Source organism: Quercus robur, chromosome 5, assembly GCF_932294415.1.
Source record: "Quercus robur chromosome 5, dhQueRobu3.1, whole genome shotgun sequence".
NCBI classification, from domain to species: domain Eukaryota; kingdom Viridiplantae; phylum Streptophyta; class Magnoliopsida; order Fagales; family Fagaceae; genus Quercus; species Quercus robur.
In genome coordinates, this window is record NC_065538.1 from 4,300,096 (window position 1) to 4,316,943 (window position 16,848).

A 16,848-nucleotide genomic window follows, 5' to 3' on the forward strand; every position below is an offset into this window, starting at 1 on the left:
GGTGGGCACGGATGGTGGTCAACGGTTTGGGAGGTGTTGCTAGCTTCTCTGTTGGCTTGGGAATGAAAAACTCATGTGGGGCTACAGGGTATATATAGATTGCCGGGGTTGGCTTGCAAATCTCGTGAGGTAAGGATTTGGGTTGCTTTGGTTTGCAAATCTCATGGGGTAAGTATTTGAGTAATGGCATGTCTGGAGGTTGATTTGTTTGTTGATGGTGAGTGTGTGTGTGGGATGTCAGTCGTGATTTTGGTTACTGAAAGGGGAGATTGGGTTGGGCTTTGATACCAAGTTGATGTAGGACAACCTAGGCTTCCCACCTAGATTAGTCCCACTGTAAAACTTTAGGCTTCCCACCTAAGGTGTTTGGAATCACCACCAAACAAATCAATGAAAATAATCTCAATAATAATAATAGTCTGTAAAATACAAAAGGAACCGTCTGGAGCTTTATATACAGCTTCCAGGAATCATAATGATAAAGATAAACTCTCTTAAACAAATCCTAAACAATCTTAAATACTAGTACGATAATCCTAACAATCTCAAATACTAATCCAATACTAAAGATAAACCCAAATAAAGATAACATAAATGATAAAGATAATCTCCACAGATGTATCATCATGTGGTGTCCGCACCAACTAGTTTCGTGGTTTTATTCTTGTCACGACCTTCTTCCCCCAACCCCAACCCTTCTGCAATTGACAAAGCGACCAATCTCCTTGCAGGAATTTCATAGTCTCTAGGAAAGAGACTAAAGAAGAAAGCAAAAAATTTTCTCAAATTGTCAAGCAAATCATTTTTACCTTCATGGTCAAACCAATCATTAATTTCTATTTTACGACTCTCAAGCCAATTTTTGAGTGTGATATGACCTTCAATTTTCAGGTATTTGAGCCATGGTTCCTGAGCCGGAGTGATGCTCTTGGGCCATTCTTGCAACTTATCATCTTCCGTTGACATGAGATACCCTAAATGTAAAATTTGATGTGGCCAGCCCCCACATCGTCCAACAGTTTCTTCAGCTAATTTTTTTACGTCCTTAGGAGCTAAATCAAAGTCATCTCCCATCATCTGGATAAACAATCTGCAGCTCTCTTCTTTGGTTCGTAATCTAAGACAATGGAGTTTGCCACACACTGTCCTAACTACACACTGGTCACGTGTGGTGAGCAAAATTGTCTCTGGAAATGCTGCTTTTAGAGTTTCCCAGTCGTTTTCCGCTGTGAAATCATCTAGAACCACGAAATACTTCTTCTTCTTCAAGATAGCACATACCTAATTAAAAAAAAAAAATTGTTTTGTATGAATTAGTTTTTGCTTCAACTAAATAGAAAGTACAACAAATGTACTGTTCGTAACAAACATGTACAACACTACCAGAAAACATCTCTCTGAAAAAATAAACAAAAAAAATTAAACTACGAAAAAAAAAAAAAAAAACCTTAAGTCACAAACCTTATTCTTCCACTCTCCCCTTCTGTTCTCTTCCTCCTGTGATCCATTAATATCAGGTTCCGAGACCTGCTTTGCCACATCTTTAAAAATGGCATCGTAATCGTTGGTCTTTAGATCAGTTAGAGTCACCCAAGCACGTGCCGGAAAATGATCCAAAATATCACTGTGGCGATATATATTCTTTGCCAGGGTGGTCTTACCGATACCCTTCATTCCCACAACGCAAACGACATGTTTATTTCCAGTTATCAGTTGTGAGGCCACTGCCTGTATGTCTTCATCCAAACCGACTACTCCCATATCTTTTCTAATTTCAAACTTGTATGCCTTTGTAGTTTCTTCAATAATTTCCAAAGATCCCTTAATTTTGTCAAACTTCTCATGAAGTTTCTTCGCGGGACTTCTCCACCATTTACAGATGCAACTCAGCTCATCTGAATTCTTTTCATATTTTTCTAAATAATACTTTGTTTTTTCAGTCAAATTTTTTATTTGCTTCAACTTTTCCTCTTCTGTTGAACTTTTTATGCCTTCTTCTTTTTCTGCAGCTTCACCATGGGCTTTGGTAAACGTCGTGCATAAAGCTTGGAGCCTTTCAAGAGACTCCATTTTGAGTGATTTCTCATACGTCTTCTTGAGTTTCTCTAATTCATTAATAAAATTACCTCTGCCATTTTCTGAGATCTGCACATTATTGGATGCCTGCTCTTGTGAGGTTCCAGATATGGATTGTAATCGGTCTATTTCTCTTCTGGTGGAGTATCTTTTAAATTGAATACCGAACCTCTCCTTTCTCTCGAGGAATTTCTCGAACCCTGTGTTAATGCGCTTCATCTCCTCTTTAAGCTCTGTCCTTGCTTTCTGATTAATAAAATATGAGAGCATCCACTTCCATTGTCTGGTATTCTTTATAAACTTATCGACAGCACGCTGAGCTTTATTAATGATCCCTTTCGCTTCCTCCAACCAGGCCTTCTCCGTTTTAGTTTCAAGACCAGAACTTTGTAGATCGATCAGGAAAGCACGGAATGGTGCCCAATACAATGTGAACGACTGTATTTCAGCTTTGATATCACCAGGTAAATCTGAAGTGCCAGCAATGGGTTCGTCTTTGTCTTCCTTTTTCACTTCAGGGATGAGATTGTCTACTTTCTGCACAGCAGCAATGAGATCCTCAACGAATTTTTTGTCTTCTTTTTGCACAAGAGCCTGCCGTTCATCATCAATAGGTCTGACCTGCAAGTTTCTGATCTTGTCCTTTAACTTGTCCAAATTTCGGTGGATTTTTTCGGCTTCATCTACCATTTGCCTGAGTTTTTGGTCTTCATCCTTGCTTTTATAACTTTTATCATTGAATTCAGCACTATTAGGGAGATCCCCCATACTTTTTTCATACCAGTCTGCCACAGATTTTTGTAGTTGTGCAGTCATTCCCTGCTGGTGTTCATTGTTTTGCCAGAGCACATTGGCTTCGTTATTCATTTGAGAACCTGACTTCAAAACGTTGTCCACGTCTTTTTGAAAACTACGCAGCAACTCCCAATCTTTTTTATTCGACTCATGGTCGATGTCTGATTTTTTTTTTTCTCCGACGGCAATAGCAGTAAATGCTTAGGCTGATGGCAAAGATAAGAATGAAATTGAAAAGGACGTAAGTCAGGATATACAAGATTTTATAGAGAATGGTAGTACCTAAAGTTGCCATCGCGGTTGCGATTTCATAGAGAGTGGTAGTACCTAAAGTTGCCATCGTGGTTGTGTATTATACTAAAAAAAGTGATCAGACCACTGAATCAAGAAGAATTGAGAGGTTGAAATATATGTCGGAAATGAAGCTCTGGTGAACAAAGAGGATGTTAGAAGATGAAACGCTTGGGAATTGGGATTGTCGCATCTATATGGAGTACTTTCATTTGCAACTGAGTTACAGTAGTCTACTATTTATGGCAATTCACTGTAACTCTTTCTCCGGACTCTCTTTTCTCTCTCTTCCTTCTCATTTTCTTCACTCTTTCATTGGTTTTTCTCCTCTCTTTTTTCATTCTTTCTCACTAGTTCTCTCTATTTCTTCCTCTCTCCAGCCCTCTCGCCCTTGCCCTCTCTTGCTTTTCCTTCTCTCTCTCTCTCTCACCATTTTCCCATGGATGTGAGTCACTATGGGTCACCTGGTCACGTTGGGTTGTGGGTCACAATTTGGTGGTGGATCGGATTTGGTGGTAGGTGAAATTTTGTGATGGCTATGTTTGTGTTTGTGATGGTGGTTGTTTTTTGATTTGTGATCTGGTGGCTGGGTTTTGTGATGGTTGGGTTTTGGTGTTTGTTTTGTGATTGGTTGTTTGACGAGTGGGTTTTGTAGCGGTGGTGGCTAGTGGTGGGTTGATTTTGGGTTGGGATTTAAGGTGGTAGCAATTGGGTTGGTGATGGTGGTTATGGGTGATGGTGGGTGTGGGCAGTGGATTTGTGGGTAGTCAAATATGGGAGATTGAGAACATAAATAAAATAAAATAAATTATTTTAATAAATTGGTAAAAAAATATAAAACTTTTGATATTGATATTATGGACATTGTAAAGTGAGTTATTAAATTAAATAAAATAAATTTTTGAGATGCTAAATACTAATTTTTAATTTTTGTAAGAAAGGTTTTTAAAGTGAATGCTCTCAGTATTTTGAGTTTTACCATGTTTAAGTGAAATGTGTTGTTTGCTATAAAGTCTTATCTTTTAGGATTATTTTAATCTTTAATTGTAGCTAAATAGTTGATAACCTCTAGCCCTCGTAGCAATCTTTAGACTCTAGTCTTTTATCATTATTTAACTGCCATATTTATGTAGGGATTCAACACTTATCCATAACAATCGGGAATGAATCTTTTCATTCCAAATTTTCGCATATTTTATTCTACATTTGAGAGTCAGATGGCAGGCGTGAGTTTTTTTAATTGTTACGTACATGTGTACTGTACGGGTATGTCACACGTATTTACCAACTAGGTCACTTGTAGCTACAATTCTTCATCGTACTCTCTTCAAAAAAAATTCTTCATCGTACTCCAGCCACTATATCAGATTGTTAACCACCCGTTGGTGGGTTTGGTTCTAGCTAGGGATGAAGCTAGTATTTCAGTTGAATAGCAAAATTAAAATACAATATTAAAAGTGAAATTAATCAGAAAATATTGATCAATAATAATAACAAAATAAATAAATAAAATTGTACAAATATGTATATGTTTAATATCATTGAAATAAATAAACAAAAGTAACTAATTCATAGTTACTATTTATTTATTAATGTTTAAATTCGAACTCCAAATCTTTTTTTTTTTGGTTTTTTGGTAACATAAGACTTTATGAGTTAAGGTGATTAGAATCCACACAACATCAAGTGGAGGTCTTTTTTAATACTTTTTTTTTAAAAAAATATGGGACCCACTATTTAAATTGCAATGAGAAAAGAAAATAAATTGGGACAAGCAATAAAAGAAAATGCTAAAGCTACTCCAAATTTACTATAAAAAAAAATATTTGCAAATTGAAGGAGTAAAAATGTGAATAACTAGTGTTAAACAATATAATAGATAAATGTTTGAATTGATTTTTTATGATTCACATGCCAGTTTGTAAGACATACAGAGCAAAAAATTTGCAATATCTCTATATCACTCAACAAGAAAAATACCAAGAAAAGTAACATGAATAGTGAAATTGGTGTAAATAATGATAGAAAAAAAAATTAGCTAAATATTTGAAAATGTGGTACAAGACAAAAGCTACTTATAAGAATATTGAGTTTGAAAAAGGTGATATCGTTTCATGATTAACTGAAACTTTGTACTTTATAGGTTCACATTGAGCTAGCAATGTGTTTGTATGATTGGGGTGCTCAATTTTTTTTTTTTGGGGGGGGGGGGGGGGGGGGGGAGGGTTGTTCAAACAAATTTTTTTAAAATATATATATACTAGCCAAGTCAAGGGGTTCATTTGAATCCCTTGTGCTAAAGGTGACACCACCCTTGAAGTTAGGCATGCATGGATTTGAAAGTTCAGTTATGTGTAAAGAATGTGTTAGGTAACCCACAACTCTAGATAAAATTTAATTACAAAATTTGTTGTAGTTTATGTGTACAACTTCTTTTAAAAGAATTAATATCGTTATATATTTTGAAAATCTAACTGTTAAATTATATATTTTTTACACTCTTAATATCCATGTCAAAATTTTGTCTCAATCAGATATTATTTACTATATAACCTATAAGTTTATATTTTATGCATAATTTTAAACTACAAAAACTTGCAATTTAAATAATTTATTAATGATATAACTATTGATCTTTAATTTTTCAGAAATTTTACAAGTATGGAGGATATAAGAAGAAAATGTAATTCAATGGTAGATTTTTCAAATTCACCTTTAATTAAAAAAAAAAAATGTTGAATAAGGTTCTAGCCTTAAGGACAAAGCTAGACAATAAACTTGGTTGTATTTTAATGCTTTAATTTCAATAAATAATTTTTTTTTTATTGCATGTCAATTTTTAAAAAATCCACTATTGAATTACACTTTTTTTTTTTTGGTCTTATATCCTCCATTCTTTCAAAATTTCTAGAATATTAGAGATCAATAGTTATGTTATTAATCAAATGTTTATATTTCAATTTTTTGTGCTTTAAAATTATGCATAAAAAATAAGATTTTGGATTGAATGTTAAATAATATTCAATTGGCTCAAAATTGACATATGTGTTAAGAACATATAAAATGTTCAATCTAGTGGTTAGGTTTTCAAAATACGTAATTATATTAATTTTTTTTATGGTTGTTGTAAGGAACTGATTTGAACTCCTAGCCCCAAAGGTATATGGACTTAAGCCCAAAAAGCCCAAAATAATGAATTTATAGAAAGTGGGTTGAAAAAACTAGGTTTTAATGGTTTAAACCAATACTAAGGTAGATTGAAATGACAAAAGAATGAAAACAGATGGGGTTTATGTTGAAGAAGAATGTCCTTGGCAGTATCCGAGGAGCACAATTCTTATATATTACTCTTAGGTTTGATTACAAGATTTGTTCCTGATTGCTACCATAGTTTCCTTTTTCTTTCTCTATCCTTTCTTCATGGGGGGTCTCTTACATTATATAGCTCTCTTTGGACAATCTTGACCCTACACTTGTTGACCATTTAAGACCTTACTTGAGTGTCTGTCCCATCAGACACTCTCTTTGATTTTATGTGAGTTATGATAGCCAAGGCAGCACTGCTCAAGATTCTTCTCCACATAAATGTGGCTAGAAAAGTAGCTGCAGTGTATTCAATGCAGTAGTAGCAGTTTTTCCTTAGATATTTCTGAGTTCCCATCACTTTTATACATGTATGATGTACGTCCTTATCGCTGGAACTTCCTAAAAGGTCACCTTGATTGTTGGAATATAGATTTCAGCTGTATTATCAAGTCTGAGGAGATATTCTTCCTCGGACTACTCTCCCATTCGTATTTTGCTCATCAAGTCCTAGGTCTAAACCATTTATTACTATTCGTTCGTCTTCGGACTACTCATGCTCTAGGCCAAGACCCAATATATGATTTGGGCCCTCAACCGTACAATTTTGGGCCCAAGGCCAAGGGCCCAAAATTGACTTTGACACGCCAATTTATTTATGTTAATCTAAAATGACTCACTTAACACAACCCGTTTAACTCGTATAACAAATAAATATTTATTTTATTTTAGATTTATCAAATACCTTTTATTTCCAACACACACACACACACACATATATATATATATATATATATTTAAGTGAGTAATTACAAAAATTTACAAAGGATATACTTGAAAATTAAAACTACAGACCCTAGAACTACTAATACTTTTTTTTTTTTTGGGCATAGAACTTGCACAAAATGGAATTGGATGAGCTTGTGGAAGATTTTATGAATTTGAACATCAACAAAGAATCTATGGATGATAATCGTGATCATAATTAGGATTAGTTTACTGTTTACTCATATTCTTTTAATATTGATACTTAGCATTTAGCGAGTTCCAAGGATATTATATTTTTGTTGAACTATATTATTTTATTTATGTTAAACTTTGTTATTTTGAATTTGGGTTGAAGTGTATACACTTCTTTTGGAGTGTAAAAAACTTATTTCTAGATGAATGTTATATTTTTGTTGAACTATGTTATATTAAATGTGGGTTGAAAACTTGAAGTGTATGCACTGCTTTTTGAGATGTAAAAAAATTATTTCTAGATGGGTGTTATATTTAAAATTATGCAGGTTGAAATGAGTTGTGTTATATTCATGTCAACCTAACACGATTAGTTTATTAAGCGTGTCAAATGGATTAGGTCAGGTCAACCCGCCTTATTAACAGATCGGGTTAGGATTGAAGGATCATGACACGATTATTAAATGGGTCGGATTACAGTTGAGCCATTTAGTCGAATACCCCTATTTTGACATAATACGAACCCGACACGCTAACCCAAATTGACACCCCTATCGTATACCTGTTTTTTGTTAGGGTGCGTTTAGGGGAATTGATAGGATTGTATAAATTTTTGACATCCCTGGCAACTGGCATGTGTTATCATTAAAGACTTCATTCCAACCAAAAATAATAATAATAAAAATTATAGACTTCAAAAGCACCAGCATGAACAATCGTATCAGAAATATCAAAAAATAAAATAGAACAGAGACAGACTACGAGCACCAGATTTAGCATTTTTGCTGAATAACAACTAATATCTAAACAATCGCATCAGAAATTCTTTGTCAATAATTATTCTTAGCGAACCGAAAAAGAGTTTTGTTTATGCTTTCTATCCTTTATTTATGCATTAAAAGCCACACAACTTAGTCACTGCCAATTCAATTTAGCCTTTGCATTGCCCTCTGAAATTTGAAACTGTTGAGTTATGCCAAAATGAGCCATAAGAAGCCAGACGTGAGTGAGCAACTCTCCACCTCGCCTAAGCTGTTGAGCATGATCCGTCCATCCACACTGACATGCTGCATGAGATAGCATTTCCACCCAGACTTGAAGCACCAATTTCCACTTTGTTTCCTTCATAGGAGGGTTTTTCAGGGATTGCAAAGATTTAGCCAGACTACAAGCATCAAATAAAACTGACTTGCTTCTGTCTCCTTTCACCTTAGATGGAGGAATTTTAGTTTTCACTGCGTTTAACTTTGAGCAAGCTTGGGATTCATTCTTTATGGATATCCTTTCCTTGCAAAATCCATGGAGCTCAGCACATGTGTCTCTGACCCTAGTCTCCCCAATCCCATTGGGCAGCATGAAGGGGCACATAACAAGAAGATACATCATATAGTCCGATAACAGCTTGCTCGCTTTACAATATGGATCACAAACAGATAACGGATTCTCATCCCGATCCCAATAATAGCACAAATCTGTTGCAATGTGCCAAAGAAGAATGCTTTGATCAAATTCTTCCTCTACACTTCTTTTCAGTATAATAAAATTTCCATCTCCCATTTCAGCACGAAGTGTATTTGCCTTTTCTTCAATCACCCTATCACCCCTACAAGCACATAATTTCTTGAAATTTCTGAGATCTGAACGGTTAGCTTCCATTTTTTGTTGAAGCTCATCAAAGATAACGGCTTTCAAATCCAGCGGAACTTCCACAGATTTGTGGTACCGATGCTTCTCCAATAATTTTGAAATCCACAAAAACCTCTGTTTAAATGTGCACATGGCAGGCTTGTCTTTAAGGCAGTACCTTACTAGGTTGAAATGTCCCATGGCATTAGACCACCTCTTTTTTCTAGGCCATGGAATCAATGAGATGGCACGATACAAAATATCCCCCGAATTCCCACGCTGACTCAGCCATAGTATTGTCCAGTCTGAACAAAATAGTACAACTGCTGCATAAATCTCTAGCACAATAGCTCCAACCAGAAGTATGTAAGTAATAGCTACATCTACCCCCGAGTAGATATGCTTCTCGGTCTTCAAGAAAATCACAAATAAAGAAACAGTGCAAATAAAAGGGACGAAATGAAGAAGACGCCCCGCAACAGAATATAACAAAACTGCCTTTGTATAGAACATGTCATACATGAATCCAAGCTCAACCTCAGTCACTTTGAAAGCTTCATCAGCGCTGATGTTCTGCATAATGTATTGACTCTTCTGGATAATATGAAAGCTTAGGATGAGATTTGCAGGCAGCCTTTTGAAAATTTCGAAGAACATGTAGGCCTTGCATATAACGGCTGCTTCTGGAATTCTGCTATTAGTTTCTGCATCTGGAGAGGAATAATCATCTTCTTTGCCATCTTCAGGGTTATTTTTTGAACATACCTTGAACCCTTCCTTTTCCTTTGACATATACTCCTCCACGAATCTCGCATAATTGGGCCCAGGATCAGGAGGAGGAAGCATGGAGTCTCTAAAATGCTCACTGCTCGCAGACATCAGAACCCATGTCCTTTCTCCGTACTTGATGATCCCAGCAAAAAATATTGGAATTGCCATCAAATAAAGTGCATTAGTACTTTTCCATACTGTAAGGAAAACATAGATAGCCCCTCCCACCTGGACAAGTAGCCCAAGCAAGTGCCTCAGCCACAATTCATTGTCTTCCAAGGAGTAGGCAGTAATGGTATCAGGGCCACCAAGGTGCAGAAGAAGAAATGGTGCCCAAAAAACTGTTATAACATAGTTTGGGTCTACAAAACCACCTTCAGATTCTCCTTGGTTGCTGGAAAGCACGCCAAGTGAAGCTGTTGCAACTGTATCTGCCCACAAGTAAGCAAGCCAAAGAATGATTCTGACCCAGTTCCTTCTCGAGTGCTTTCTACTTTTGCCAAGCACCATGAGGATGCCTTGTAAGAATAGACTAAATATAACCATACTTCGAAGCTCCCACTTGTTCCAAAGTGTTTTCATACTTTCGGGGAGGATTTCTATTGCCTTTCTCTTCCTTGAGAAGAACATACCAGCTACAACTGAAAAGGCAAAAGCAAAAACATTAGAACATCTAAAAGAGATATTGAGATATAGGCCATTCAATAAAAAAGGAAAAGAAGCAATAAATGAATTGGTGATCTTACAAGGAACAAACATCATCTTTCTTTTCCAAGACTTGAGGAGTGGCTTATCTCTATCAAGACTTGCAGGCGCAGGACCTGCTTGTCCTGGGTTTCTTTTCAGTAATGGCCAGAAGGAATGCAAGAGAATGTGGGCATACTGTATTAATTAAAACTAGTTTCAGATAACCGTGCATGCGTGATAATTTTATTTTAGTAAAATACGGTTCCTAAAATTTGTAATTTTTTTAAAAATTAGTTTTATTATATTTTTCTTGATCTCATCTATCACGTTTCTTATATAATTTCTATTATTATTGGAGATTATCTCATTTTTAATTATGATAAGAAATATAATTTCTCTAATTAGAATTTCATTAGTTTTAAGTTAATTTATATTTTGTATTATTATATTTAATTGTTGATTATTGATTTAATTAAGTAAATGTAATAGTAGATTTTATTGCACTGTAAAGTTTGTAATGTTGGTAATTTCTATTTTATTTCTTGACTTCTCTTGACCACTTCTTTATTTTCTGTTTAACTGTCTAATTAATGTTTGATTTCATTTATTTTTTATTACTTTGTATGTTCCATTTCTAGTTTTAATTTTTATGGATATCAATAAGAAATAGATATCATAGATGTCTTAAATAATTATAGATTTAGTTATGTTTGTGGTATGTCCAAGGTTTATTTTTATTTTTATTTTCTAAATTTTTAAGGAAATATAAAAAGGCATTTCACTAGTTTGGTCTCATTCAATTAAGACATTCATAATATCTTAACGGATGTAATAATAAGCCTTAAATTTTTTTAATGTATGATGTGGTTAAGTTAGTGGTATGCCAATTTTTTTTAAATGAATTTCCAAGGAAATGTAAAAATGCATTTTTTTGAAAAACAAAATTGGTTAATTTTTGAAGAGTAGAAATATGATTGTTTTAATTACCTTGTTTGTAGATTTCACTATTTAATTATAAACATATAAATTAAAGTAGATGAATATATAAATGCAAAATTATATGTAAAGTTACAACCGCACAAGATGAATATGTATAGATTATTTTTTTTATTCTTCATGAATCATTATTTCATTGTTTACTTATAACCACTGGTAGATTTTTTTTTTTTTTTTTTTTTTTTTTGAAGACTAAAAGTATACTTGATTGCTTTAGCTAGAACTATATGACTATGCAAATATTGTTGCAAATGGTTCTACCCTTTACAAATTATCAAGTTTGGTGGCCTTACAGAATAAGTATTTCATTTTGTAAGAAAACTTTACATGAACTACTCTTTTGTGATAACCTTTTTCTATTTTTTTTTTTTTTTTTTTTTTTTTTTTTCAGAAACAACTTAAGAATATTAAGACTTAAGTTACTAACTTACTACATGTGGTAGCTATAATATACATTAGTGATTAAAAAAAATAGTATAAATATTTTAAAAAAACATTTTTAGTAGATTGCAATATAAAACAATTTTTTCTCAATATCTTATGTATCTTTACCCATAAGATTAAATATCACTTAGTCTAAGTAAAAGTAATAAAACTAACCCCAAAATGTATCATTCTGAAAAATTATTTTGAACAAATAAATTTGAGCAATTAAAATCAAGAAAATTCACCATAAAATTACAATTTCAGATACAAACCCACTATAAAATTTCACTTAAAGTGTCTATACACTTTTATTGAACCATTTGATTAACAAAATTGCATACAAACATAACTTAGTGTAAAAAAAGCAGAGACTCAAGGCATCATAGAGGACCTCATGACCTTCGGCACACGCTCTGCTTTAGTTTTCCAATTTTTGTCTACTGGGGCGTTTCTGTTTTTTTGGTTTTTCTTCCTACCCGTGTAGGGAGTATTGTCATCCTGGCGTTTTTCTCAAAGCCCAGGCCTATATTTCTTTGTTTACTTTTGTTTTTTGCCTCATTGAAAAAGGAAAACCATCTTTGCTAGAATAATCACATAGACCAATATATTAGACAAAAATATAAAATTAAACAAACTTGATTGAAATATGTATCTATAATAAACTCAAAAATATATTTTAAAAAAATTCTGCTGTCTTCATTTCACAACATAAAATTATAACAAACTACTATTCTAACTTTCTATAAACAAATTGAGAGAGAGAGAGACAAAGAGTAATATTTTTTGTGTGGGAAAACTATATAGTAACGTGATGTAAATAAGAAGAGTCAAAATAAAGGAAAATAAAAAGAAAGAGAAATAGTGATATTAAGGTAGAAAGTAGTAGGAAAATGAAAAGGTAAAAGAGATGGAGAAATGTTGAAAAACTAATAATAAAAATAATGGTTAAAAGATATTTTAAATTTAAATAACGGAATTTTTAAGTGACCTTAAATGAGTAAATGTTAAATATATATATATATATATATATAGGAAAATTTGGAAACAAAAAAAAAAAAATATATATATATATATATATATTAATATATATATAAAAGATATGTGTAAATTGGATTTTATTGACTAGCTTCTTGATTTGGAAGGATATTTTAATTTTTGGAAGATTTGTGATGAAGAAAAAGTGCAGCTTGCATCTAATAAATTGGACGAAGTAGTAGATGAATGGTGGGAAGATATTCAAATTGATACAAAGCAGCGAGGTAAGCATCCAATTTGCTCTTGGCAAAAGAATGAAAAAAATGTATTAATTGATTTATAGTTTCCTAATGACTATTATAATATACTAGATTATACAAGTGTTGATTATAAATTTCTATATTCATATGAAGAAATATGTTCAAAACATGAAAAGTCAACCACAAAAACAAAATTATCACAGCCAAATCCATGTATCAAGTAAAGTAAAGGGTTTGAGGGTTGAGAAGAAGTAGTCTATTTCTAAAGAAAATTTTAAAGTGGTTAAAAAAGATCAAGACTTGCAACAAGTTATTGAATTGAAGATTGAAGATACCACTTGTCAAAAGTTTGATGAAGATGTCAAAGAAAAAAAGGTTGAGTTGATTGTGGATAATGATAGAAATCAAGAGATGGTAATTATTGAGAATATTTGAAAGTTCAAAAACGTGTACAAAAACACTTTTGAACGTTTAGACCCCCAAAAACCAATTTAATCAACACAGCAATATGTTAAACAACTAGTGTGCGGAAACTTAACATATGCTATAACATGGAATTGATTAAACAACTATCTAAGCCACAACAAAATAAACCACAGCAGATAATGTAAAGGCAGAGATAGAGAGGAAGGAAGATGCAAACACAGCGATAACACCAGATATGTTATCGAAGAGGAAACCGAAGACCTCGGCGAAAAACCTCTCCGCCGCCCTCCAAGCGGTAATCAATCCACTAGAAAATACAGTTGGGATACAAGGACAGCAATAGACCCTCCAAGCCTAATCTACCCAATGCACCTAAGCCCTCCAAGCTTCTTGCTCCAACGAGGTTGCGCCGAACCTTTTTCTTTTCTAGCTTTCCGGATTCCGCTACTACACCGTAGCATCAACCAATGAATATTGGCTCCTTCCTAACTGCTTCCCAGAACTCCAAACGTCTGTCTCACAGAGATGATAATGGTGAGAACCAGGTTTGGTATAATGGCCTCTCAAGGATTTGACAATGGAGAGGAAGAGAGTGAGGGATTTTGATGAGACTCTAAGGTAGAAATTGTGGGTGAAACAATCTGGTTTTTCTTTAGGGTTTCTCTCTCAAAATTCTCTCTGGAAGCTCTCTTTCAATCGTGGGTTAAAAGGGTATTTATACTGAAGAGGAGTGGAATGCGAAACGTCAGGTTTTTCCAAAACAGGGGTGGCTCGCGGCTTGACCTCGCGGCTTGACTAAGTCACGAGTTCCAGTCGCGAGTTAACCGTATGGCCAGTTGTCCTGTTTTGTCCTGTAGTGCTCCAGCTAGCATGACTGTTCATCTTCCAGCATGCTTGGCACGTGTGCATCTTCTGGCGGGTTGAAGCCGCGAGTCCAGTCGCGAGTCCCAGCCGCGACACTCTGTTTTCTTGCACACTCTTGAGCAATCTTCACACTATCTCACTCACTACCCTTACAATAATCCCACCTAAATACAGGGTTACTAAATGCTGAATTACAAGCAAATTTGGCACGGAATAAAGCCAATTAGATGGTTGAATAAATTCAACCTTACAATCTCCCCCTTTGGCTATTCCGTGACAAAACCCTAAAACAGACTCTAGACTTAACATGTGAGTTGGGAACAGTTGATCAAAACTCACTCACACCTAATTCTAGAAGCTGTGAAGCACTTGAATCATATGAACATAAACTCCTGAAACACAACAATACACCATGATCATTGTAAGCAGAAAATTATAAATGCATATGAAACAGGCAATATGAGATCAAGCAAAGATGGAGTTAATAAACAAACCATGGCTTGATCAACCAAGTGAACACCACAAGGTAGTGATCACAGTGTTCATTCACACTTGGAATGAACACAAGGACATATAAGTTAACAAGCACAAAGCATGACACTTGCATGTTCAACACTCAACCAATGCATAGCTCACATGGCATATGCATCTAGGAACAATCCTACAAGGGCACAAGAGTGACAGTACAACAATCACAATGCAGAACATTTAGATTAAAGTACTGATTTCAACATAGTATAAAGGCTGCACTTAAGCATGGTACAAACCACAAGCCCTACAAACTATGCATAAAACATAAACCCTGAAAGTTTACAGAAGCATATGGGTACAAAGCAACAAAAACCTGAATAACATCATCAAACATATATAAAAGTTTATCCAAGATTATATGAAAAGATTTAGAAACAGTTATACACCAAAACACAGTGTATGAAAACCAAAATAACCATTAGTTTAGAAGATAAGACGAAAACAAAAATATGTGTGTGTGTGTGTGTGTACTCCCCCTATCACTATGCACACTTCCCTTTGAACTTTTTCTCCCCCTTACTGAATGCTCTCCCCCTTTTTTGTCACGAATAGCTAAAGACTCTCGTCCAACTTCCGTTGAATCTCATCTAGCTGATTCTCCATAGTCTCGAGGCGCATTTGGACATGGTTGTTTGTGGAGTAGAGAAGTGCCACAAGCTCATCAACTCGTTTCTGAATATGCTCAAGAACACTGCCAACTCTGTCAGTATGAGAAGCAGTTTGTGCTTGCGGAATACCAGCCGGTGAAGCTTCAGGAACATCACGAGATGCAGATGTGGTATGTGCAGGTGTCTCTGAGTCAGGGGCAAATGAAGGACCCGGAGAGATGTGAGCATGTCTTGGTGATTTGGAGGAGTGACTTCTGCTCGCTTGAAGATTGAACAAAGAAATGGGACGTTGACGAGTCAACATTTTACCATCTGCAGGAGGAGTAATGCCTGCATTAAGGATGAGCTTCATGACGAGACTGCAAAATGGAATGATTCCTCGAGCTGTAGATCGACAAGCGGTCTTCCTCAGGTTGTAGTAGATGTGAGCACATATATCAATGGGGGCTCCGGTAATGAGATCACACAGAAATATAGCTCTCCCAAGATTGATGAATGTAGTGTTGGACAGTGGGTAGAGATTGGTGAACATGATCAACTTCAGTGTGGTCAACTCAGGTGCAAACTTTGCGGTGCTGATGGAAGTTCCTGCACTAGACACCTCATGATCGTGTCCTAGGATTTGTAGAATTTCCCCAACCTCTGGATTTCGTTCATCATAGGGAGTTAAATTCACATTCTGAGGTCTGGTGATGCCGAGAAGATCTGCGATGGAGTCTGGGGTAACACTAAACTCAGTTCCTCTGACCCAGAAAATGAGGATAGGTCCAAGATCAGATGCATTGGAGAAGCATTCCTTGACCAGCTCATCCATTGGATCATCAAAGTTTCCGAACAAGTTTGCCCAGTCTCGTTTCTCAAAGATTCGAGGGATGAAAGTAGTCCCTAAGGTGTTGAACTCTACTACCCGCTCCACTATAGTTGTTGACTTGTCAAACACATTTGAGTAGGCGTGTGAGTTCAGGGGAACTCTGAATCTATCCTCATTGGGATCTTGAGATGCTTGAGATGAAAGACGAGTCCTTTTAGCAACTGGGGTTGCTGGTTCGTCAGAAACAATGTCTTTACCCCTGGAAGATCGACGAGACATCTGCAAGAGAACAGGCCAACAGAAAAGAACCAAGCAACAATACCCCACAAAAGATTGTCAACAAGATTCAGTATAAACAATATTTCAATATAAAAACCCAGACTGAATATAGTGCAGACCCAACCAATCCTTCCAACAAAACACAGAAGCACAAACTAATACG

General features: G+C 35.1%; 2 protein-coding genes across 2 annotated transcripts; both read right to left on the minus strand.

Moving 5' to 3' along the window:
- Positions 1–380: 380 nt before the first annotated feature.
- LOC126724891 (disease resistance protein RPS5-like) lies at positions 381–3,809 on the minus strand. Its single transcript, XM_050429319.1, has 2 exons — positions 1,462–3,809; positions 381–1,281 (listed from the first exon to the last, which is right to left on the minus strand). The coding sequence occupies exons 1-2, from the start codon at positions 2,941–2,943 to the stop codon at positions 625–627; spliced, it is 2,139 nt and encodes a 712-aa protein (XP_050285276.1). The 5' UTR covers positions 2,944–3,809; the 3' UTR covers positions 381–624.
- Positions 3,810–8,133: 4,324 nt separating this feature from the next.
- Positions 8,134–10,713, minus strand: LOC126724895 (uncharacterized). The gene is made up of 2 exons (XM_050429323.1): positions 10,569–10,713; positions 8,134–10,463 (listed from the first exon to the last, which is right to left on the minus strand). The coding sequence occupies exons 1-2, from the start codon at positions 10,582–10,584 to the stop codon at positions 8,341–8,343; spliced, it is 2,139 nt and encodes a 712-aa protein (XP_050285280.1). The 5' UTR covers positions 10,585–10,713; the 3' UTR covers positions 8,134–8,340.
- Between the last annotated feature and the right edge of the window lie 6,135 nt (positions 10,714–16,848).

What these genes read in the sequence shown, in the direction of transcription:
- LOC126724891 (XM_050429319.1), bottom strand. Translation starts at nt 2,943, where the DNA reads ATGAATAACGAAGCCAATGTGCTCTGGCAAAACAATGAACACCAGCAG. An exon ending in GGGGAGAGTGGAAGAATAAG is followed by an intron (nt 1,282 to 1,461) that starts GTTTGTGACTTA and finishes TTTTTTAATTAG; the next exon opens with GTATGTGCTATCTTGAAGAA.